At 44.4% G+C, this 26,520-nt stretch overlaps 1 protein-coding gene across 5 annotated transcripts in view; it reads right to left on the bottom strand.

The window, feature by feature from the left end:
• PLCB1 (phospholipase C beta 1) overlaps positions 1-26,520 on the bottom strand; it is a 650,190-nt gene that overhangs the window by 471,981 nt on the left and 151,689 nt on the right. For 4 of the 5 annotated variants that reach the window (XM_037896161.2, XM_043544063.1, XM_037896163.2 and 1 more), the window contains exon 3: positions 3,547-3,615. The exons of the other annotated variant lie outside the window; for it this stretch is intronic. In XM_037896161.2, the coding sequence (XP_037752089.1) occupies positions 3,547-3,615 (69 nt within the window). The remainder of the gene's footprint in view (positions 1-3,546; positions 3,616-26,520) is intronic. 5 annotated transcript variants of the gene reach the window in all.

The following is a 26,520-nucleotide window of genomic DNA, read 5'->3' on the forward strand; positions in this document are numbered from 1 at the left end:
ATATTTCCTTTCTCCAGAGGATAGGCTGCTCCCACCCTACCAGCCTTCCACAGCACATAAATCCATCGCTTAGCTTTAATGATTGTTATCAGAGCAAAACATATCATGATAGTTTGAGACAGAGTGAGATAGGTTGACAGAAAGACTAGCAATGTTACCCACTATACAAGAAGATAAAAGGAATTGAGTATTTTCCCCCTACGGCTAAAAATGACCAAAGGAAAAGAATATTCCTTTTTATAACAATTAAGAAGGCACATTAGAGATTACAAAACACATACAAAACAATTCACAAAGTATGGCTCTCTTGACTGGTGGAAGACAATTGTTGAAAATAATACACACAGATGAGTTTGAAATAGACCTATAAATGAGCAGTTTCGCTTCCTGTACTTAAAGATGCCAGCACTTACTACCAAAGATGGACTTTATACAATACCGTGGCAAATAATTAAAGGTAACCCAAGAAACACCCCTGTTCTGTGCTAGGCCACAGGCCTATCAGGAGTGCTCTGAAAGAACGAGACCTACAGGCAGCAAAGCAGCGAGTTATTGGCTTTAATGAAGGTAAGTGACACACCCGCAACGGGGACTCCAAGCGTTGGTGTCACGGAGGCGGGGAACCCAGCGCACCGGAGCTCTGCCTGGGACGGAGTCCGACGAAGGGGCAAACAGCGAGCCATAATAAGCAGTACACAGAAACAGCTCATGAATATATAATTAGGTACTTTCCTAAAGGGGTTTTCCGCTACCTGGCAAAGGGCCATGCAGGGCAGACAAAACCGGCCTAAAGCTGGTTATAGCCGGATTTCTATGTCCTACACTGACCTGTCAGCTCCGAGATAGCGGAAGTTCCCTAGCTAGGCTGTAACAAAGTCTTCCGCAGTCCCTTACAACCCCCCTTTTGTCTGATGGGGGTTCAGAAGAGGGTGGAGGAAGAGCATCCCGGAATAATGAACGGGTGGAAAGGAGGGGTTTTTTTTACATGTGGGTGGCTGTGTAAAATTAATTTAATATAATTTCAAATAATTATTTTAATGCTGCTGGGACTTTGTTGCAATACTAATGATGTGTTAGGGTACCTAGTGCCTTGTATAGGCATCTTTGGTGTTATTATTTAACTACAAAAATAAATAAATCAAATAGGACATTCGAAAAGCCAGTGCTGGATACAGATGATCACTTTATTTCTGTCCACCTTTGAGCCTGACCTAAAGACCACTGAAGGTGGTGTAAAGACTCCTACTGACTTAAATGGGTTTTGGATCAGGCCTTTGTAAGACAGAGGCCCAATCTACAAGCCTTTTTTCTTATAATTAATACACAAAATTAAATGAGCTTACTCAAACTAGCAGGAAACAGAGTCACCAAATTTAATACCACAAATTATCATAAATCAGAGGAATGCAAAGAAAAAACGTTATTTCTACCCATTTAATGAATCTTCCATCCAAATCCTCTTTCTGATACAAACAGTTGGACCTTGTGCCATGACCTAAATATCACATGGTCTCTAAGACAGCCAGGACACAGCTCATATAGGCTTACCACATGTCCCTGGTACGGAGAATGCCTCTGGCACCACATATACGGCCAGATCCTCAGCTGGTCTAAGTCAACGTCAATGAATCTACGCCAATTTACAGAAGCTGAGAATCTGGACCATAATATTTATATACCATACATTCAGGAATGATGTAGGATGAGCAGATTATGGGTGCTATGCCTTTACATGGGTGCTAAGTGCAAGGAACTTTCTCCTCTGAATAGGCTCCATGCAGGGGCTGGCCACAATTACAGTCCTTGCCCTCACCTGAATGCAAGGATTATTCCCACTAGTACTTAATGGTAGGGAAGTAGAGGGTCCATGGACAGGGCACCCTGCGACCTGTTAAGGAGGGTAGCGGTGGAGAAGTGATTCTGTACATCTGGTAGCTTTGGGAGTCACTATACCTCTCTGACGGCCACCCTCTCGGCCTGGGGTTGAACTAGTGATGTCCAGATCTCAAAGCATGAGCTGCTACTGTGGCTCTGTCACACCGAGTCTCCTGTAACATACACTCGCCCATGAATTACACCTCTTTGCCCACAGTGCTCAGAACACGGACCTGTGCATAATAGGCATAACTGATCCGCAAATGAGCATTTTGCTCCACCGGGTAAACATGGCCCTGTCAAACTGCCAATGCAGGTGCTGCATCTATTGCGCCACGCAATCAAGGATCCCACGCAACCAGTGATGAAAGGCGGGCTGATTCACACAGGTACGAGGCATTACACCAGGACGGAAGTCTTGGTTTTCTGGTACCCTTCAATTAATGCCACTGCACTCAAGCTGGTGAAACACAATAACAAAAACAGCCTTTATGCAACCTACTAAACAAAAGCCCCCAAAACAATGCCTGCACATAAATCTAAGCTAAAAACATTTTTGCTAGAAGAACTTGAATGCCTTATATAAAGGTGGGTATCAGTTTAAAAATAATGTTCCAGCCCTTGTTAATTTTTTATTACTATTCATCATAAAACCATTAATCATGGAGAACTAATTTGGTATTAATGTTGATGTCATAAAGTACTTCTGTAGCATTTCAATTACAGTTCAGCATTTCAAATGCTGCTGGCACCATATGGAAAGCTTTGAAAACCAGATTTAAATACATTTGAAGATAACCATCAGATAGGTTCAAATACACAGGACTTGCCATTCATGCTGCTAAAACATATTCTGACAAAACCTGAGCAGCTCATGGGAAAGCATCCTGCAACACAGCTGGGTGGAGCACAGAAGGGGCAGAAAGGAGTGTGGAAGGAGAGGATCAACTGCAAATCAATCATCCACTTCCTCCCCTGAGGCCAGGGTAGGAATTGCAACTCCAGAGGCCGCTGCAACCCTGAAGCTTCAGCAGCAGCTATGAAGCAGCAGATATTCATTTCCAGAGCCCTGGAGAGATTTTCTTTCCTTCTACAAACCTCTGTGGATTTCCCTAGGGTACAGTCCAGTTACAAGAACGGCGCACTAGGGATTTTCCACTTAGATGTGAATTATCTGTCCAAAACCAACAATACAGAAAACATATTTCTGTCAGCAACGCTCAACAGGAAGGTACAAAAAAACCCCACCTAACTGGATCCACAGGGTCTGATTCAATGACCACTGAAGTCACATGAAAAAGACTAATTGGCTTCAACAAGCAGGCAAACATCCCGTACCAAATGCAAGGGAGAACTAAAACTAAACACTCAGCCCCCAGGGAAGTTAAGAGCTTCCATCATTTTGACTGGATCTTTAGAAATAATGCATGAGTTTCCAGTTTTTTGTTTATTCGCTGCAAAGAAAACATTCATCAGAATTGTACACACAGGCTCAACAGTCAATGGCCCAGCCGTCTCAGCGCATCGTTTCACAGGCTGTGTAAATGAAGAAAAAAGCAAAATGATATTTATTGTGTTGGGCAAATTTTCTAATTGCTGTATATAGTTTCCAAGCCATCTTATCTAAGTTATCAATGCAACATCTGGTACACACACAACAGCAGTTCCTACCTTGGGAGCTCTGGCATGTTTCCCACATCTGGCATCTCTGACGAAGCTGAGATCTAGCAGCTCTGTCTCCTATAAGGAAAAGTTGAAATACACATTGTTACCCATTCATTGAAAATGCACACTTCGCTAACTGCGCTTTTGTTCCCTAGTAATGCTACTGTTAGCCCTCAGTCTTCAGTGAGCTCTGTGCAGGTTCTGTCCTGCACATTGCATACCGGTCAGGAGTAACAGTTCCCCACTGCAATAGCGGGACCGTTGTCATATAGCCCCATTGTTTCCTTGAAAATCTGCTTTGGTCTTTTTCCCCCCCACCCCATCTCCACCACCAGTTTGATATATTGATTTTCCAGGTACTCATTTCAAACCAAAATTATTTAGCCTATTTCTTGTGTTGCCAAGCACTCTACTGTGGTTCACATTTTTCAACAAAACCTCTGTGTATTGTTTTTTATGTATCCCTTGTCTCACAATAATTAGCTCCTGGCTACCATTCTGCAAAAGAGAAAAAAACAGAACATCCTAACTTCACAGTGGAAAAATCTACATGATTGTAGACAGGACATTTTGAAAAATGTGTGTGAATAAGAAGGATGCTGTGCACTCAGTGATAACGTGCACCATCAATTTTAGGGCGACTATTTTCCTTACTACTCAATAAAAATCATGTACTTTCGACCACCATCTCACACTTCAGATGACTTCTACATATTGCACTTAAGAGAACAAAAACGACGTGCTACGTGACCTCTCCTACATAGGGAAACAATTACAGAGAATATTGTGTTGTATTTTAGAAGGGTTTAATTTTACCTTTTAAACACAGTTTTAATAATACCAGCTAGCTTTTATCAGATCTCAAAGCACTCTACAAAGAGGAGTTCAGTATCATTATCCCCATTTTACAGATGGGGAAACTGAGGCACACAGGAGTGACATGATTTGTCCAAGCTCATCAAGCAGGCCAGTGGTTGAGCCAGAAACAGAACTTAGGTCTCCTGAGTCCCAGTCATCCACCTTAACAATAGCCAAACTTTATCTCCTCTAGGGCCTCCTTGTGTCCAGTCCTGCATACTCATGCAGAGGTGTAAGGTATCCCCCCTTTACTCTGAATAACTACCCATACCATGGGTAGCAGTGCAGCATGAGATGCACCCTCTGCGGGGCCAGTACTCCCCCACACTGCATGGGGAGGTGGAGAAGGTGCGGAGAATGAACGGAACCATGGCTAGCCCCCCCCCCCCACACACACACACAATGAGCAGGGCATTGCTGCCACACCACTGTGCTGGGGAGTGTACCCGTCACCAAGTCTAGGGTTGGTACAAAGGACTCCCACCCTCTTGGAGCAGGGGGAAACCAGGCAGACTCAGAATCAATATCCTCTTCCCTACCTGCTCCTGGGTAGGTGTAATTGCACATCATGGAGGGTTTTGGATGTAATACCTTAACGTATACAAACCCCACACTGGGCAACAAGGGGTTAAGGGGCTGCTCTGGGCTCGGCCAGGCCTGCCCCGCCACACCTACAAGGCAGGCACAGGGTGGAGGAGAAATTAAAGGATGCAGAACAGCTCCTTTGGGGGCAAAGCAAAAAAGAGAGCAGACGTGCACTTCGCAGCTCCTGAGAGAAAAGCTGAGGGAAGGCAGAATCTCCCCTATCAAAGGTCCCTCCCTGAGGGAAGGGAGGACCTGCTTCAGGGATGCCCTGAGAGGGAGGCATTCCCTCCCACATATGGACTCAGTTTATTTGCGTTAATTCTTCTTGTTTTCTTTATGGACTATCCTAGCAGGGGAGAGAGTTGGAACTAGGGTGACCAGATGTCCCGATTTTATAGGGACAGTCCCGATTTTGGGGTCTTTTTCTTATACAGGCTCCTATTACCTTCCCCATACCCTGTCCCGAACCTGGCTGAGGGCCAAGCCACCGGAAGAGATAGCTGCTGCCCCGAGACAGGGGGAGCTACCACACCATGCATGGCCACAAGGAGGTGCCAAGCGGTGAGTTGACCACCTGCACATCTAATCATAGACAGCAAGCTTTGGGCAACCATGGGGTGGTAGAAAGTGGCCCAGGGAGGGCAGCATCAGCTATCAGACCTTTGATAGTCCTTACAGGGCTCTAGGCTGGAGTCTGGTGGAATGGGAGGGCCTGGGCTCCGCTACCAACCCTCCCCCACCACCACCACCCGCAGTTTGAAGGCAGTAAGCCTCACCACTAGGCAATGCTCCCCACAAGTGAAGGCCATCACATATGGACATAGCTACTGTGGAAAGAACAGTGCTTGAAGAGAGATTTATCTCCACTTGTACGCTCTTTGCAAGCACCGAGCACATATTTCCCAAGTAGCAACACAAACTATCCTGTGAGATTCGGGCAAATAACTCTGATTTGACTGGACATTGCTTAAAAATATTAAAGCCCTCTTACTATTGTCTGCCTCATTTACACCTTGATGAGGACTAATAGTCCACATTAGCATAAATCTGTTCAATTACAGGTATAAACAGTGCTAAAGCAAGAATCAGACCACACTAGCCACAGAGCAACACTACTTTAACAGAATTTTTATCTTAAATAATTCCTGCGTTGATGCTCAGAGAATTTGAAATCCATGTACAGTATAAAGCCACTATACCTCGAAAAACAAAAGCAAATTCCCAAGAGAAAATACAGGTTTTCTCTGTGACCTGTACTATAGTAGCTGTCAATTGGTTTCTTTTTCATTTTTTGTAGGCCAGATCCTGAGCCAGTCAAAACAAAAAACAAACAAACAAAAAAAATAGTGAGAGAAATACACTTGTATCCTGTGGAAAAAATATTCACCTGACAACACCAGTTCCTATCCTTTTCACAGCTGGCTGCCTGTACCGTTATCCGAACCAGTGTTCAGGAGTATCTGATTCTTAACAAAATGGCCACTGTGCACCACTTCAATTCCAGACTGAAGATCCACTCCCAGACAGACCACACTGCTCCCACGCTCTCCCGTCCCTTGCTCCGTCTGACATACCATCACAAATGAGGTGCATAGTGATTGGATCAGATCCATGCATACACCTCTGCTGGGAGCAGAAAGGCCTTTTGGCATCCCAGGGGCTTATGTGTTCGATTCCAACCCCCACCCAGGCATGAAGAGACTTAGGACATGGAAATGAAATGGGGATTGAAGATAATAGAACCATCCCCCAAACACCCGGGCAGGCCACAGCAGTGAAGCACAGTCCCTCTGTGACAGCATACAATGCTGTCATGGCTAATACCCCAGCTGACAGGCCTGAAGAGTGGATGCTGCTCCTTGGTGCCCCTCACGTGAAGGTTCCTAGTTACTGAATCTGTTCAGGTCTAGGTGGAGCAGCTCCTCTTCTAGATCATCCAGGTGGGTTTTGAAGCTGCTGTGGGACTCACCCGCTCCCAGTGCAAAGGTGCTGCGGAAGCTCACTTGCATGACACCTTCTTGTCATGTAGGATCTAGCAATGGGCCCTCTACCAAAGCATGAGCGTCATCCACAGTGCACAAAGAGTGCAGTGTGGATTGTGTTTTGTTCTCCAGCACCCAGCATGACTGATCCCCAGGCTGGGATGGGGCCAGATCCTCAACTGGTGTAAGTCAGCACAGCTTCACTGACTTCAACAAAGCAATGCTGATTTACACTGGTTGAGAATCTGACCCTAGGTCTTACTGTAACATTTCTACATTCTCTTCATATTTTGTCCATCCTTGCACAGAATTTTCTTCCAGACCCCAGAGATGTCAGATCAGTGCAAGAATGCCTCACATACGTTTTTATTTCTTCTGCAATTTATTTTATGCCATATTTGCATACCACTGTAAATGCATCTCAGAATGCAGCATAACAATTTTAGTGCAGACAGCCAGACTATTCTTTGTTAATTAAAAAAGCTTTTTTCCCCCCTCGTTCTGATGTAAGAAAGATAAAAAAATACAAGTTATTTATTTTTTCAAGCTGTTCTTAGGAACCACTCTAGCGCCTGTTCTGTGGAAGTCCCATTTGGAATGTATCAAAACTAAGGGCAGACTCAACGGAGGAGACAGGAAGAAAAGCATCTGAAACAAATGAAGCTAATTGCAGCGCTCTATTAAATAGCTGCGTGTGCAGGGCTGGTAGCGAGCTTGACTCTGAATACAGCAAAATAAGGACGCGATGTGGAGTCTCTCTGTTGACTTAATGTCTGAGAGACACTCAAATATGGGCAAGAACAAAACTAATGAAATATATGGAAGAGTTGCATTCATGTTTATCAGACTGATAACGGCAATAAGATTTAGAATGGGAAGAGGAGCTCTAGACTTTAGATGTAATTAAAGAAAGATGGAGAAGAGAGGACATTTAACAAAAGGGAGATAAGGTAAGCGAGAAACTGAAAAGAGAACCAGGGATTCGAGAGTGAAATGGAAACTAAGACAGTCTTTCTCCTTCTTTGCAGTTCTGCTCTATCAACACAACTGAACAGGGTAAAAAAAATTTCTACACACAATGAAGCATGCAGATTATGATTATTCAAAATTCAGGGTTTTATCCTCGACTAGTGTCAATCAGCATAGATCCATGGACACTAGCTGAGTATCTGGCCCTAAATGTTAAGGATCACATGATGATCCCCTCGTCTCACTGAGTAATACCTTCACCCCAAAAGAAGTCCCACTGACTTCAGTGAGACTGCTTGTGGGGTCAGGCAATATTCAACATGAGTTCGGGTATCCACAATGCACTACTGACAACACCAAGAGCTCAAAAGTAACAAGAAGGGCTTAAAAATCGAAAGATGATGGAAACATTTTGGGTGCTCTATTTGTATTCTGGTTTTTGAGCCTTTAGGGTTTGTGGTTTTCAGGTTTTCCCTGCAATTATGAGGGCTAGAAAAAACTTTTTTTTTTTAAATGAAAGCTAAGATGCTTGTGTAATCACAGGTCTCCCAACACTGGGGCTTTCCAAAAAACACCAAATATCACAAGATAAAATCCTGAGGGATGGCAACCTTGTGGCAATGTGGCTCTAAGGACGCTACAGACATGAAGAAAGATATTCCGCTTACGCAATCAAAGAAAGATTTAGAAAACTGAAAAGACTGACAACTGCTAGAAATGAATGGTTGTAACAGCGAGAACATGAGAAAGAATGAAAGAAGTAGAAGAAAAAGGGATTACAAGAGAAGATGAAAAACTACACACAAGGTGATTGTAAGAAGCTTGTTATTGTAGGATTGGCCTTGTATTTTATTTTAAAAAGAGAATAAATGGCTAGACCTCCCCTAACACAAACATATAACAAGAGCCTTTCAACTCAAATAATACACATCAAGAATAAACACGAACAACAAACAGCCAAACAAATCAACACCTCACAAAACAATCAAGTCAATATTATTACCAGCATTTGTATCCTCGGATCTGGGCTCCCTCTAGGAAGGGGATTGTTAGAACAGGGCAGTGGAGTTGTAAGCACACTCAGTCTACAAAACCAAGGCCATCTGAAGAGGGGATGTAATTAGATCCCTACTTTTAAAGAGTGGGATCTGTCAATCCTTGCTGCGACCTTATGCACGTTACCATATTTTGGGTCTGGCAACCGAGCACACAGGAGGTTTTTTTGGCGAGCGCACAGACTTTTCACGTAGGTTTTGTAGGAAGTAGCTACGCAAGCCCTGGGAACACATGCCCCATAGTCCTTGTTTATTAACAGATATTAGAACTGAACGGTACATTTATAGAGACAAGGTGGGTGAGCTAATATCTTTATTGGACCAACTTCTGTTGGTGAGAGAGACAAGAGACAGAAGTTGGTCCAATAAAGATATTACCTCACCCACCCTGTCTCGCTAATGTCCTGGGCCTAACACGGCTACAACAACACTGCATACAACTATGGTACATTTAGGCAATTTAATTTTACACGTGCCTCCTGCATTGTGAAAATAGTAGCCCTTATGCCATTGTAATTTGCCATCTAAAGGCAAGAGATTGAGGTAAGCACACCCACATAAATGTCACTGTAGCCTGCATTCACTAGGGTCTGAATAGGTCAGAAGGCATAATGTAACATTTCTTAGAAGTTCCGAGGTTCAAGAATATCAAACCCTCTGCGACCTTTAGTAATTGCTTTCATCTTCCCAATGACTCATTAAAGAGTGGGAGGGCAATTTCCTAATATTTTAGTATACATTTTGGACAGGTTTTTTGTGAAGCCAAAATATGCTTCCATTCTTTACTACTTGGCAGAAGAATGCTGCAGTTCAAGAGCTGCAAAATTGACAGTCTAAATCCTGCTGCTACGGAAATCAATGGGCACAGGCTTGGAACTGTGTGCTAGATGAGCCATGAAAGCCTATGGCAACGGAGAAGCAAAAACACTGTAAGTCCAGCCTGGCACTGAGTAGAGAGACCTGTAACCATTGTTACCGTGAGCTATTACTCTTGCAAGAGAATAATGTCTTTTAATTCAGCTACCACAAAAACACTAAGAAATTAATATTAATCCTGCTATGTTTGTTTTCAACTATCATCTGAGACAGAGACCCATCCATATAGGGCTAGATTGTGCATCCTCACTTTTCTGGGTGAGCACGTTCTCACAGAAACAGTGCATTGTGCCACCCTTCCTGTGTTGGGGAGCATTTACTCATGCAAGCAGTCTCATCTGAATTCAGTAGAGCAACACCAATTTATACCTGCCCAGGATCTGGCTCACTCTTACTTTTATTAGATAATTTCAACCTCCCAAAACCGAGCGAAGCACATCACCCCTTGTGCTAGGTACTTCGTATTAACATAACATTAGTTAACAAGGCAAAATTCCTCAGTGATAAATGAAAGGTGTGGGGTAGCTCCCTTTTATGGACACCCAGCCAGCCAGTTAGCTATAAATCCCACTTGGTGGTTGTTCTCTACTTGCTTTACCTATAAAGGGTTTCTAACCATCACAGGAGTGAAGTTCTGGAACAGCATTCCAAGGGGAGCAGTGGGGGCAAAAGACATATCTGGCTTCAAGACTAAGCTTGATAAGTTTATGGAGGGGATGGTATGATGGGATAGCCTAATTTTGGCAATTAATTGATCTTTGACTATTTGCGGTAAATATTCCCAATGGCCTGTGATGGGATGTTAGATGGGGTGGGATCTGAGTTACTACAGAGAATTCTTTCCTGGGTGTCTGGCTGGTGAGTCTTGCCCACATGCTCAGGGTTTAGCTGGTCGCCATATTTGGGGTCGGGAAGGAATTTTTCTTCAGGGCAGATTGACAGAGGCCCTGAGGTTTTTTTGCCTTCCTCTGCAGCGTGGGGCACAGGTCACTTGCTGGAGGATTCTCTGCACCTTGAAGTCTTTAAACCATGATTTGAGGACTTCAATAGCTCAGACACAGGTGAGCGGTTTGTTACAGGAGTGGGTGGGTGAGATTCTGTGGCCCGTGTTGTGCAGGAGGTCAGACTAGACAATCATAATGGTCCCTTCTGACCTTAAAGTCTATCATTCTAAGTCTCCCTGCATAGGTAAAAGGAAGGGAGTGGGCACCTGATCAAAATGGCCAATGGGAAGGCTAGAATTTTTTAAAATTGGGGAAAAATTGGGGGATATTAGGAAAAACTTTTTCACTAGGAGGGTGGTGAAACACTGGAATGCGTTACCTAGGGAGGTGGTAGAATCTCCTTCCTTAGAAGTTTTTAAGGTCAGGCCTGACAAAGCCCTGGCTGGGATGATTTAATTGGGGATTGGTCCTGCTTTGAGCAGGGGGTTGGACTAGATGACCTCCTGAGGTCCCTTCCAACCCTGATATTCTATGATTCTATGAAAAAACTTCCCCTTCGTCTGTCTGTGTTGTTGTCCCGGAGAGCAGAGACAGGGCTGGAACTATGCTGTAAAAAGCTTTGGGCCAGGTATGAAAATCAGCTCATACCTAGAAACTACTCATTTGAAACCCCAGATATGTAAGTAGTTCAGGAAATGTCTAGGAAGACACAATTAGGTTTCTCTCTTTTATTTCTTTATGGCTTGTGGATTCCTCTGTGCTAACCCTAGGTGCTTTTGTTTTGTGCGTAACCTTTAAACTGGACCTCAAGAAGCTATCCTGATCCTTCGTTATTGTAATTGTTTTTTTTTTTTTACCTACCAAAAAGCCTAAATTCCAAATGTATTTTCTTTCTTTTTGTTTTTAATAAAATTTACCTTTTTTAAGAACAGGATTGGTGTTATGTGTGCTAAGAGGTTTGTGCATATGTTGTTTAATTAGCTGGTGGCAACAGCTGATTTCCTTTGTTTTCTTTCTCAGCTCTTCCCCGGAGGGGTGTGTGTGAAAGGGCTTGAGGGAACCCCACAGGCTGGAATTCCCAAGTGCGCCTTCCTGGGTTCTCAAAGAGGTTTTTGCACTTGGGTGTTGCAGCATCCACCCATCCAAGGTCAGAGAAAAGCTGTAATCTTGGGAGTTTAATGCAAACCTGGAGTGGCCAGTATTAATTATTAGAATCCTTGCGGGCCCCAACCGTCTGCACTCGAAGTGCCATCGTGGGGAATCAGCCTTGACAATCTCTTTGGGGAGTCTGGCTTAAAAGTGGATGGCACAATTCAGATATTTCTTTATATATACACCCTATTTACCAATATGAGGAACTTTACATACATGTATATACACATTATGGTCATGTAACAGCATTTAATGATTATGGGTCAGATTGTGTAACCTTTACTCATGTTGATGAGCAGTTACGTGTGTTTGGTTACATACCATTGCATGTTCATAAATTATACATAAAGGCCCAGTACTATGATTCTCATAGTGTGGATTTACATGTAAACAGTATACATAAATAGAAATAAGGATTGTGCCATCCGTTTGTGACCCAGAGTTCCCAATAAGATCAATGGCCCATAGTTTAGTTCGTGAAATTCTGCATGACACTTTAGCCTATTTCAAGATTACATAGTAAATGTAGATGTCTGTTTTGATGTCTGCATGGAATGAATCAGCATAGGTATGTACTTATTTTATATATAACCTTACTCCACTCCCCCCCAAAAACACAATTCTACTCCACCATGTTGAGTGCTAGCCTGTTGAGAAACCATGTAATCTTACTGCTGTAAACTCCATTCATCCTTCCACCTTCCTCCTTGCATCACCTCAGACTACTGCTGTGAAGTGCCTAGCACAACTCTGGGCAGATTTGTCTTCAGTGTAGCTATGCCAATTTACATTAGCAGGGGATTTGGTTGAGTAAACCCTACTGTAATCTGCATTAATTACATGATAATTAAATCATGTTGTTTCATAATAATTACAGCCGGATGAAAATTTTTGAATCGGAAATGTCAATTCCTTGAAATTGAAACTTTCCACAGGAATACGTTGGCTGACAAAATTTTGTTCAGGAGAAAAAAAATCAAAACAAAGGGTTTTGATGTCAGAGTGTTCTATTTGGACATTTTTGTGATGTTTTGATTTTGTGCATCAAAATGACCTATTTCGATTTCTTTTAAGTCATTAAAAAAATGAAATAGAAAGAGTCAAAATTAAAATGAAATATTTTGATTTTATCAAAACAAAATGTTTTGACTGACCTGAAGTGATTTTTTTTGAAAATTTTGTTTTGCAGGAAATTTCTAAATTTGACCTTCCGTTCTGAGTCAGAATGAAACCAAATTTTGAAATCAGAGAATTTTCGGTTAAATGGAAAATCTGTGTAGCACAGTTACTGTGACAAATGTTTTATCAATACACCCTGGCCCAACCCGAACATACCGAACTTGATTTTTTTGTCAGTAACAACAGTATGAATCTGGAGTAACTGCTTTGTTTTTCCACTCAACTTGACAAGCAAATAAGTATGTGATTTCTTTTTAGGTTAAACAACCCATTATGAGAAAATGTTGTCCGCTGAGTGTAAAAGATTAAGTGAAAATGAGTTTGGCAAGCCTTAATAAGGCAAATTCTTATCAAGATAATTGTTTATGTTTATGGACCAGAGTTTTAGTTTATATACATTGGTGTAGCTGTACTGAAGTAAACAGAGCTATGCTGATTTATACCAGCTAAGAATCTCGCCCTGTATATTCAGGACTAAATATGTATGCAAATTTTGGGACTCACACTCATCTCTAGAGTGAATATGGCAGCCACATTTCAGGGTTAGAGATTTCAGTAGAAAGCTCCAACTTCAGTTACATCTAAACTGTCTCAGGTATTAAATTCCCCGAAATGACCAATGAACATGAAAGGTTGAAATAGAAAAGGTTCTTTTTCAGTCAGGGCTACATCATGTACTCTTCCCTTCCTTTTCTCTTTCCTTTAGTCACTTTGCAATATAGCACTGTAGCGGGGTCTTATTGGAAAACCCGGGAAGTGGGTGGGTGCAAGCCTACCCACTGCTAAAGGCCCTTCCCCCAGCCTAGCGGGAGGGACCACTGGACCCAGGGACCAACTGATTACGGGGGACAACTAATGAAAAACGGGGACCGGAGTAAGGGTCAAAGGTTCAAAATGAGGATACCGGATGAGGACACCGAGCAGAGAACCCCGGACAGCACCCACTGCTCCTCAAAGCTGTCGAGGAAGGCAGCGGACTCTGCCCAGTGGAACTCTGCCTGGATACATGAAACTAGGGAGGAATGGAAATAGGCCCAGCAGTCGCAGAACACCCCCTCGTCCAACATCCTCCTCCTGGTATTGTAGATGGAGACTTTGGCCAGAGCCAGAAGGAGGTTGACAAGGAGGTCTCGCGACTTCGTGGGGCCACGGATAGGGTGTGTGAAGAGGAACAAGTGTGGGGAAAAGTGCAGCCAGAACCTCAACAAGAGGTTCTGGAGGGGCCGGAATAGGGGCTGCAACCTGGCGCATTCAAGATAGGCGTCCGCCAGGTTCTCCCTCACGCCGCAAAAGAGACAGGCCTCAGGTATAGGGGTGAACCGCGCCAGGTGAATGCCCGTGCTCACGGCTCCATGAAGGAGCCGCCAACTAATGTCCCCGGCGGGCCATGGGACCAAGGTGGAATAAAGGCTGGCCCACCGGGGCTCCTCACCCTCTTTAGGTGGAAGATAGTCCCGCCATTTGGTGTTGGGGCAGGACACAAGGGTGAGGAATGTAACGTATGGAGCACGAGCGTTTACAACTGTAGCGGGGTGGTCACCCGCTCCTGGCCCAAAAGGGTTAAAAGCCAGCCCTTGGAGAGGGCCGGGGCTGGGAGCCTTAGGCGGGGCTGATTGGGAGGTAGCCTCAGCTGTGGCCACGCCCCAAACAGACTCGGCTGGCCCTATAAAGGGGCTGCTGGGCTAACACTCAAGAGCCTCTCTCTAGCTTCTGAGAAGGAGGGACCTGGCTGCAGGGACCTTAGCAGAATACCTAGATTGGAGCAGGGCTGGGGAGCTCCAGCTGCAGCCTAGTATTAGGCCCAACAGGTACTGGGGTTGCAGGGGACAGCCCAAGGTTAGACAGAGGCAGCAGGTCCAAACCCAGTCTGGCCTGTGATGAGGGGCTTATACTGTAGTCTGCCCCAGGGCGTGGGGGCTCGCTGGTGACTGGCAGTAGCCTATGACTGAGGCAAGGTAGGGATAGGGGGTGGGGGTTCCCTGGGGAGGGGAGACCCTGCAAGTGAGGGGTTAGTGCCAGGGGGCAGCACCCCGGGGTACAAGGGGCACTGGGTCTGGTGTAAGCGGGATACTGGCCTGCAGAGGGCACTCCAAGGCTTGATGTAGAATTAATTCCCAGGACACCAGCAGGAGGTGCTGCAGGGGTGAGTCCCGCATGCCTACAAGCACACAGCAAAACTAATGTCATCATCCCAAAAGGAAAGCTTTATGGGGGAATGGGGAGGTGAGGGGGGGTTAAAAGCTCTCAGCATTTGCCTAACTCCACTAAAGTGTTATTATAGCTGCATTGGTCCCAGGATATAAAGAGAGACAAGGTAAGTGAGATAATATCTTTTACTCGATCAACTCGGTGGAAGTCACAAGCTTCTTCAGGTTGTGGAAGCATGAAAAGATGGATACCAAATGGTGTGTTGTTAAGCATCATAAACTCAACTCCTTTGTCAATAATGGAATTTCAGGGTGAAATCCCAACCCCATTGCAGTCAAGGGCAAAACTCCCATTTGGGTCAAAACTTCACCTGGGATTCCAGGGGGCAGAGATTTCACCCATAGTGTATGCATACATGGTCTTTGTTGTTAGAATCTAGTCTGTGTTCTCCAATTTATCACTAAATCCGCCTTTTAAAAAGTACAGGTATTACTGATAATAGTGAAGGATCTTTATAAGTTAATTTTTTTCTTTATGAATCCTAGCTGGCAATTCTCTGTCAAATTCTTTATGATCTTTCATCCACCCCTTTTTTCCTCTTAGCTCCTTAAACAATGAGCTGTTAAAACCCCCCCACATATTATTGCTCTCATGCTAAGGCTGGCCTACCTTTTCTAACTGCACAGTTCCCTTCTAGCGCCTTGTATAGGATTCAAATCAATTATGGGATCTCCTTCTGCTAGCAGACATTTGTGGCAATAGCTAGGTATTCAAATGAAAGGAAACAAATGCTCTTGTCTGGTCAGAAATACCTAAAACTTGTTTGTATTGGCACTGAATGTGTAATTGGTTTCCAGAAGGGTAATCAAAAGATGTCACAAGAATAAACATATTTATGGCAATGAAAAAGCTGTGCAGTTCTGGGTTCGTCTGCAGAATCCAGTTAGCAATTTACTTTGGTCACGACTGAAATCTCTGCTTGACAATGCCAGAAGGACCCTCTGGTAAACTGCCCATCACGCAGGTCCACTAGCGCAAAGAGAGGACCACTGTTTTGCTGCTAACCGCATGCTTTGCTCTCTGGATGTTCATTGTAGTCCCTACCGGAGGAAAATATAGCAACCTCTTCAAACTGTGAGTTAAAGCCAGTGAGCTGCTAAAACATCCTAAAAATCTGTTATGGATTAAAAAAGCCAAACCCTGCTATCTGCTGTATGGGTGCACAAAGCAGGGAAGCTAGGGGAGAGAGACACTCCTCTATTTCCTATAATGTAGCAGGGCAAGATTCTAACCTAGCATTCAAGTGACCTGCTGGGATACAGGCTAATACCCCAGCGGGTGCATGGCAAGCCAGGGCGTTATCTACTTACGTAAGGACATGGCGAGGCTCCTCTGCATATGCTGCTGTCAGCTATGGATGGCAGCTGCCATGACAGGGGAGGCCGTAATGGAGCTGCATAAGGTGCTCCTGACCGCACGTTCCCTCCCCAAGACTTCCTGCCCTGCATTGGCACTTAGACTTCTGCTTCCCTCCGCACCACAGCTCAGAAAAAGGCAGGATTTTACCTGAACTCTGCGGGCAGGCATGCAATTATCAGGTACAGAGGAAAGATCGCTTAGATTGAGGTGAGGAGGAGGGGGTGGATCTTGAGGGCAGCACTGCTGTGGGTACCATTTATATAAAAACACACGGACCAGCTTCTATGAAGGCACATTAATGAACATTGCTATTCCTGTATTCTAACTCCTCTAAGCTGGCAAGGAGGAAATTCTGAATTCTCTGCCTCCAAACACCTCTTGAAGAATCAACGCCCACTGTTCTGGCACCCAGTGCTTCAGCATTTCTGAAGTGCTGTGAAAGACAGAATCCTCAGCTTCCTCCACAGCTTCAGTTGCCTCACAATGGCGCATTTATCTGCAAGCTCTGCTTCCATCGCTGACAATGCTGACCCAAGCCCTCTACAGCCCTCCTCCACTTCAGTGCCATTTAAAACATAAGAACCAGCTCCCACTTGCAGGAGGGAGGCCAAGGAGAAAAAAAATGCTGTGAGGGTCTGAATTCTCACCGAGTTTCCCCAAATTCCTGAGCACCTCACAAAACAGCAGCAAAGTCAGCCCCAGACAGAGCCTTCCAGGGATCCTCCGCAGGCCAAGGGCCATGTTTGCAGAGGCAATGTGCCTCCCTACTGGTTCTGCAGCCCCCTGTGGCTCTCGACTGTTCCCTAGCGATGGAGTTCCCCTTGAGCCATTTGGCCACTGTTTCTTCCACCTACACCTCCCACAGAGAAGGGCTCCGCTCCACAGAGCGATATTGCAGGGGAATGCAGAACAGGTAATATAGCCAGTGCTAGCAGAAAGATACACATTCACCCCTAGTGCAACCCTAGGCCTGCCCCCCATAACCATGTGCAGGGACACAGTGGAACAAGTGCATGGAAATCACTGGATCCCTCTCCATGCACAAAAAGTCCCCTCCATATGTGGATCTAGGGAAACAGTCCCCCACCTATGGAGCATAAATCCACATCAACCACTGCGGCAGGGCGGTCCCGCCTCAAACCCCCTCCAGTATCAGGTTATGGCACGACATGTACACCAAGCTTCAGTTTCCCTTTCTGTCCACCCATGAAAGGAATTCAGTTTCTCAGTGTTTAATACAAATTTATTCACAGACATTAGGGCTGTAATTCCCCAAAATCCTTGTAATAAAACCATTATCCAATTCCCATATAAACATATGATTTTTCCCATTCGCCTCCAAATCACCCATCCAAGAGTGAACAGCAGCACTTTGTTCCCAGTCCCTTTTGCTCAGAGCCAAGACCCCACTCTTCAGACCTCCCTTCCTGACAGCAACCAGCCTTCCTGCAGCCCTGGTCTTCACCCAGGGGGCTCACCCTCCTGCAGCATTCCACTCCTCCAGGCCTCCCTGCCAGGGAGTCCTACACCTGCCCACAACAGGAGAAGCCAGCCTCCCACAACAACTCTCTTATTTCTGGGCTCAGTCTCCGTGGACCAAGCTGGTTTCTCCCCTTAGCCCAGGCATCTATGCACAAACCTTTTCCTGCAATTCAGCAGGGTTTCCTGGATATGGCCAGTCCTCTCCAACGGCTTTCTTCAGCTCCTATTCTGCCCCCACCAGGTCTCATCCGGACTCAGCTCTTTCTACTGCTCTCTTCAAGCAACTCCTGCTAGTACTTTCTTGTTGCTTCCTGTCTCTCTCTGAGTCTCAGGGAGCTCTCACCCACCCTGCCTGCATCTGACCCCTCTGACTCTCCAAGTCTCTGATTCATACAGTCTCGTTCCCTCTCAGACTTAGGTGCCCACTCCTAAGCCCAACTGGGAGCCCCTCTTTCATCTTAAAGGGCCAATGTCACCTTGTGACCACCACAACTGAAAGGGACCAGACGTAGGGGTCCGATGACAGTCAGTGATCCTCAGCTGGTGTAAACTGTCATAGCTCTGACTTCAATTGAGTGATGACCATTTACACCCCAATGGGGGCAGGATATGCTGCAAGCAACGTTGTTTAGTTGCTTTGTTTTCACTGCAGATAACTGAGCCCAGTCGTTGCCCAAGATGTAAGCAGGGAGTGGGTTCCTTGCACAAGTCAGTCTGGCCCAAAAGGTAAAGCACGTTAAACAAGCTGTATACAGACAACGACTTCCAGTAGAAAGAGGAAAGTATTTTGCAACCAGATAATGCCCTTTTTAAATTACCACAATCTTTCTGAGACAAAGTTGTTGGGGTTTTTTTTTAAGCGCCTAACTCAAACAGTAAGTCTTAGCAGAGAACAGAAAATGGTCCCATTTCTTAAATGGGCTAGTTGGAAAACAGTAAGTATTTTCTGTAAAAGTTTTTGAAAGAAACGAATGTTCATTTTCAAAAGTTTTCATCGACATTTTCCATTTTTATTTTAACTTTTGTTGACACACTTTACATTTTCAAAACATTTAGTAAAAAGCCTCTGTGCATCAAAAATTATTTTTGGACTGAAGAATCTAAACTAGCTGTAGTTAGGAGAATTTAATAGCAACCTTTAACTATTGTAGAGATTTTGAAACTCAAACATTGGATCATCTCACAGAGGCCCAATAAATGGCAGATGTAACCATATAAAAACACGTGTTTAGGGTTCTGATTTTCAGTTTTAACTCATAAACACCAGTAAAACACTCATACAAAAAAAATATGAAGTTGGTGTTTATTCAATAAATGCCAGAAAAAGCACCAGAGATTGTTACTTGAACCTAGGCTTAGAAGAATTAGGGTGGTTTTGTTTTGTTTTTTTCTTCCAGTAAATGTCGATTTTGCCGCACTCTCACAAATCTCCAAAACAATATTTCCTTCAATAAGAATAAAAATTTACAAATAAGCAAAGTAAGAAAATGGTGCTTGAGAACTTGGAGTTTGATTTAAGGATATTTACTGTGTATATTTTCATATGCGATGTTGACAACTTGTCTGGTAATGATTATAGAGCATTAACTCTTGGAATCTCAACATCAACAGTTATTAAATAATTGTTTGACCCTTCCCCCATAATTTCCCACAACTGTGAAAATGGATATTGAAAAAAATGCTTAAAAATAATCAATATTATTTGTCACAATTATTAAAAAACCCCACCAAATATTGAATTCTATCTAGCCTTCTTGTACCTAATGGCTTATGTATATGGACAGGTAATGCACTCTATGGGGGTGTGATTTCTAAAGCACACCAATGTGCTGCGCATTAATTGGTCCATGTAGATCCTGCTGACATGCTCTAAAGGTTCCCTAGTGTGCTTTAATGTAGTGCTGCTTGAAACACACATTAAAGTGCAATGGGGATCATAACGAAGAGAGAGCCCTGAAAAACCTGGTTATGGGACACTGATATAGAACTCAAAAAAATGCCAAAATAACCCTCTCCCAATGAAATTAATACCCCCCTCCAAAAAACCCCAGAAGCCTGGGTTCCCTTTTACACCGTACTGCTATGACAAGCTGCAAAGCCTTCTCTAGCCTGCACTTTCACCAACATACATATAGATGGGACACACCCAGCTGCAGTTACATGCAGGCTCTCTGACAAGCCCCAGCATGGGAAGGCTCCAGCTAAGGCACCTTCAAGCTCCTCAGGCACACATCCCCTCTAGAGTGTAAACCCAAAATTATATCGCCTTGTGCTACACAGGGAACTCTATGGCGTAAGCTCATAAAATTTGCCCCCTCCCTCAATGTGGAGAGAAATATGCTACAGCTTTTTGCCCTGAGTTATGATTCCCACACACTGGTTTAGATAGAGCAAAAATAAGTTTATTGACTATAAAAGATAGATTTTTAACTGATTATAAGGGATAGCAAATAGATCAAAGCAGATTTCCTAGCAAATAAACAAAAAATGCAAACTACGCTTAATATACTAAATAGATTGGATATGAGTAGCAAATTCTCACCCTAAGAGATGATACAAGCAGACTGAAGGCTCTTAAGGGGCTAGCTGCACTTGCTTACAGCTTGGAATCCCCAGGTGTTCCATTCACAGGCTAAAAATCCCTTCAGCCTGGGTCCAGCATTTTCCCCAGTTCAGTCTTTGTTCCTCAGGTGTTTCCAGGAGTCTTCTTGGGTGGGGAGTCAGTGAAGAACGCAGGTGATGTCACTCCCCTCCCTTATATAGCTTTTGCATATGGCGGGAATCCTTTGTTTCAAAGCTTGGTTCCCATGCCAGTCAGCAGAAAAATACTGACATCCCAAGATGGAGTCCAGCACCAGGTGACCTGGTCATTTGTCCCTGTAGAGTCACAGCAGCCATCCCCCAGAGCTGTTTGGAGCATTCACAGGAAGGCTCACCAGGTGGGAGCGAAGCTTCTCCTAAGGCCTATTGTTTCTTCCTAATGGCTCATTAACTGGAATGGGCCCTTCCCAGCCAGCCATCTAGACAGAGCATTTTGCCTAGTGGGCATTGCCCAGGAATAGCTACATGTGAAATAGATACATAGTCAATATTCATAATTTTGAATACAAAAATGATACATGCATACAAATAGGATAATCATATTCAGCAAACCATAAACTTTCCAATGACACCTCACATGCCTTATTTTGCATAAAATACATTGTAATTATGATATAAATGAAATCATACTAATATCACTATGAAGAATATGGGTGCAGTGTCACACTGATCTTCTAAGCAGTTATTCTTAAAGTAGTGCCCAGTGACTGCTGTAGTGACATCCTTACTGGAAGGCCAGAGAAGAAAAAGAACCACCGTTGACTCAGAAAAAGTGTTTGCCATCTTAATGATGCGCAATCTCTAAAAATATGTCCCTGGAGACCTAGAAATGACAACATTTTCAAATACAGAGGCAATAGGATGCACAATGCCATTAGAAGAACGAATGCAAAGAGATTTCCATACTAGTGTACCCTTCTGATACCAAAACAAAGCAAAAACAGCCCTTGCGGATCTAGGTCTTCAGTTCCTCACCTCTACATTAAAAAATAAATACATTTGCTTGGATTTACAGACATAGTGGCTGAGCAGACTGGAAATTGGTCCATGGGAGTTGATTGCAACTCAATTCCCAATGCCAAAAGGTAGGGTCAAGAATCTCTGCCCTTGTCACAATCTGTGATTACCTCCCGCTCCCAGGAATGGAAACCCTGGAATATGCTCTGACAGTAGTAACAATTCTCATTTCCACCAGTGGCACAGTGAACTGAACCATATTGATGAGTGAAGCACATGTCACACAGTCAATGCTATTGTGCTAGCCATCAGCCCAGGTTCAAGTTCACCGTGTATCTGAAAAGCATGTAATTTGGACTAAGATTTTTTTAAATCTGTGTTTTCTTGTACATGTCTGAAGCTATGGCTATATTTCAATATTGCTATAGCATGATGAGATTAGACATTATCGGGGTAGAGCAAGATAATTATTAGCAAACGTCATATGACGGCAGCCTACGTCACTGTCTGACACGTTGGGCTGAAAGCCAAGCTGCTGTAAGTTATTCCTTCTAGATCGATGATAAGTTTCATCCAAGAAATGTTTAGTAATTGCAGTTGCATCCTGCAAGTTGGGGAGAAAAAAAATCATGTGCCTTAAATATCTCTGCAACAGCCTTCCACAAGGGTCAGTTTTGGTTCCCTTTGTTCAATATACACATAAGTTTCCTAAAAGGCAGATTGAGAAGTACGTGTATGCTGATGACATCTGTATGGAAACAATTTCCATAGCATTGAAGGGAATCTCCTCCAAGACGTGACCACTTACTTCCAGAAATGGAGACAAATTCTTAATGAAACGGAGACAGTGCGAACTACTTGCCATCACAACCATCTTGCCAATTGACCCATCTCGATCCATGTACTAGGATGGCTCCCGCTATTCCAACCACTTGTCACATACTTGGGAGTAAAACTCGACCATTGCCTGACATTTAGCCTCACCTGGAGCACCGCAAAATGAAGATCTCTTCCAGTACTGCCTTGTTACAAAAACTGTCTGGAGTCTCCTGGGGAGCAGACCCCTTGGTCCTGCACACAGCTGTACTGGCCCTGGTGTTTGCTCCAGCTGAATACTGCTCAGTGTGTATAGGGGTACAGTCACCACATTCAGCTTGGTAACTTGCAGCTGAATTTGCCCACTTCTATTATGAGCGGCTGCTTGAATGATACATCAACCTCTAGTCTGTATCTGCCAGTGCACTTCGCTCTGCCAGACCATCGATGAGATGCTATTGCTGTTACGTTTGCCTGGAGAGCTGTGACAGATGAAACAGACCTCTTACGACTCCAGTTGACTGATGCCCCATTATAGGTCAGGAGGCAACACGCTGTGCCAACTCAAAAGTCTGCTCATAATCTGGCAAGGAATCCCACTGCTGCGAACCGGGATGTGACATCACAGCTGATCTCTTGACACCCCGTTGCTACAGCAACTCATGCACTCTTGGACAAGAGCCTTACTGTCTTACTGTCGCTTTTCCATGCACGGATGAGCAGCAACGCCAGGGAGCTGAAAACTACGTTCTTATAGAGTGGAAACATCAGTGGGATGAAGTCTAACACTAAGTAAATTCAGAAGCCCATCTCTGCACCTGCCTCTGTGTCTTTGATCTTGATCACAGATCCTGGACCAGGCTCAAGAAGCTACTCTCAGGCTCATCCAGTGCTGCCGCAGCATGCACTGGCTGGTCCTAGTTTCCTCTCCAGGTTGTGATTGTGGGGCAGGCAGAGGCTGAGAGAGAAAACAGTTGTGAAGTGATCTGCCCAAGGTCACACAGCAATTGAGTGGCAGAGCTGGGAATAGAACTCAAAGGCTTCCAGTCCACTAGACCAGGCTGCCTCCCCTATAAGGTGGATGAACTTGCAACTGCCTGTATCCTCCAAATCCAGGGGATCCACTTCCCCAAGAATGGGCTGGAAAGCCAGGGTGATGTTTGAATGTCCACGCACTAGTGCTATGTGGTGTGGAGTAAAGAGCTGCTACGTAGCGGCTGGGAGCTCTGTGGTGGTAGTAACTTGAGTTACCTGGGGAATCAGGTTGACTGTAGCATCATACCAAGCTGATGAATTATCACTACCTTCATTTCATAGACAGGGAAACTGACCTCAGAACATGCCTACTGGATTGGGCCCCACGGGCGAGATAGTGAGGGAATGCCTCACAGGAGGATCCCACCAAGGTGTAAGTGTCCACATCAGAATTGATAAGCCTTGATAAGCTTCATGGTTGTCTTCCGGCTTTAAATGTTCCAATCAGCATGTCTGAGGTTTCTTTGGAATCCTCAATTCTGCACTGCTCCGCTGGCTCACATGACTGTGGTCTCACTATGAAAGAAACTTTTGCTTCCTTCACAGCTGGGGGTCTGCACACAGTAGGAGCTATTTGCTGAACCATAGTGCAAGTCAATTTCTCTTGATTGTTGCAGCTAGATGTTGCATCCAAACAGGTGTTTTGTTTTTCTGCAATGAGCAGTGGGAGTTTGCACAGACAGTACTGATATACCAGTTAGATTAGTTTGGTTCCATTGGAGCTGTTCTCTACAGTCATGACCAATGAGTAGCAATGGTAGAAATGATGGAGGTGGGACCAGAATTCAAGTAAGAGTCACTTTGAATTGACCTTTCATGCAGCAGACAAAAAGCACTGTCTGTTAAGAAGCCTGTCTCTCCAAACCAAACAGTTATAATCACATGAGTCCATAACAGTTAAATGCCGCCCCACATGAGAGACCGATCATATTTTTGTAAGATATTTCCTGACATTGGCTCATGCTCTCAGGGGATCGTTAATACGATTTTTGTCACGGCGCTCACGGAAGTCAAGGATTCCGTGAATTTACCGGACCTCTGTGACTTTGGCTTCAGCTGCGCGCCTGCCTCTGTCCCTGTGGCTTTGGCCGTGGCCAGGGCTGCTGCTGCGCGCCCCCACCCCACAGCTTTGGCAGGTTCTGGAGCTGGGGCTGTGACTCCCCGTGGGGCTGGGGCTGTCAGTGCCCCTCATGGGGATCCAGGTGTCATTCCTCCCTCTCTCCGCCCCCGTTATTTTTAGTAAAAGTTATGGATAGGTCAGGGCTCCCATGAATTTTTGTGTATTGCCCACAACCTGTCCGTGAAGTATTATTTCCAGAGTGCCCTAGATAGTGGATAGTTGGAACACAGGCTGTCACCTAATCCACCCACAGACCTGAACGAGACAATGCAGAGCTTGCTGCTTGTCGCAAAGCATGATATGCCCATGTAGGAGCCAACCCTGCAGTCCTTAATCATGCAAAACTACACTTGATGGCAATGGGAGATCTGTCCAAGTATGGACCACAAGCTGTGTCTTTTTGACCTATTCTACATGATCCCTGTTCTGTTTTATGCAGCCTGAAGGTGTTGACATTCAGGGCAGGCTGAAAAGCTCATCTTTGTTTGGAGGAGATGTTTTGGAAAGGACTCCAGGGGGTGGGAGTGTGGGGTTTTCACAGAGGACTTTGCTCTGCAATGGTTTTCTTACTGACTGGTTATTTTATGTGGACGGGGTTATAGTCTGTATGTTTAATTGATGGCAGGGTGCCTAGAATCTTCAATAGGCAGCTTTTATGTTCAATGTGTTATCTATGATTCTATATTTATACTATTTCCTTGATGCCTTTAAAGCTAGCAAGAGTAGGGGATTAGACCCTTAGATCTGTTCTCTGTCTAAATACATAGTTTATGGAGTGGTGACAAAACTAAATCTTAACACAGAAACCCAGATCCTACTTACAGGACCAGCTCTGTATGGCTACTCAAGCAGGGGGAAGGCATAAGAATTCTTTCACTGCACACTATACAAAGGCTGGGAGCAAGTTCATTGGGAGTGCATGTGTTTCTTACAGCTAGCCGCTTCTCTGCCCCCCCGCCCCCCCCCCACAACACACACACTAGCTACCCAGAAAAGGATAGAGGTATGGGTGAGTCAAATGCCTGCCAAATTTCCTAGTGGAATCTCCCCCTGCAGCATGGTCTCTAAGCACTGCCTCCTTCACAGACAATAGCTTAAGGGCTATAAACTGACCCTGTGTAATAAACATGAGCTAGAGTGAAGATGACAGGATCCAGGCTTGACTTCAGGGCTGTGGTTTGGGTTCAAACAGTGCCAAAAAAAACCTGCTCTCAGATTTCCAGCCCTGAATCCTGAAAAAACTCACAAGATCAGTTATTCTGAGAAGATTTCTGCCATCTCAGGGTGAAGATTTGTGCTGCATCAGAACTTGCAAGTAAGTCACCTAGGTTTTGGATACAACTCACAGCAAAGACTGTGACACAGGTTCAGATCTATGGATCTGAAACCCTGTCCTCCAAATATTTTAAACTGTTTCCATTAAACATCCATATTTTGGCTCATCTCCAGCCTATAGACTATGGAATAAGCAAGTGGTGCAACAGAAAACAACTGACGATAATTCCAATAACACTTAATAGTAGGTCCTTTGGGAACTGACTCTCCGTTATTATTACTTTAGCAAATATTCTTCCTGTCAAAAAAGTTAAACACAAAACCAAAGACAAGTCTTTACTATATAATCCTGTTACTTTTAACACAACTGTTACAACATTCTATGGTGTTATAGGGAATCTGTAAACTTGAGAGAGAGGGGTTGTCTTCACTGCAAAAGTAACTCAGGCTCCTACTTGAGTGATGACCCTAACTCCCCTCCCAGCCACACACAAAACCCTGTCAACTTGGGCTAGCTGACACCGCTC

The sequence above is a fragment of the Chelonia mydas genome, chromosome 3, assembly GCF_015237465.2.
Source record: "Chelonia mydas isolate rCheMyd1 chromosome 3, rCheMyd1.pri.v2, whole genome shotgun sequence".
NCBI classification, from domain to species: domain Eukaryota; kingdom Metazoa; phylum Chordata; order Testudines; family Cheloniidae; genus Chelonia; species Chelonia mydas.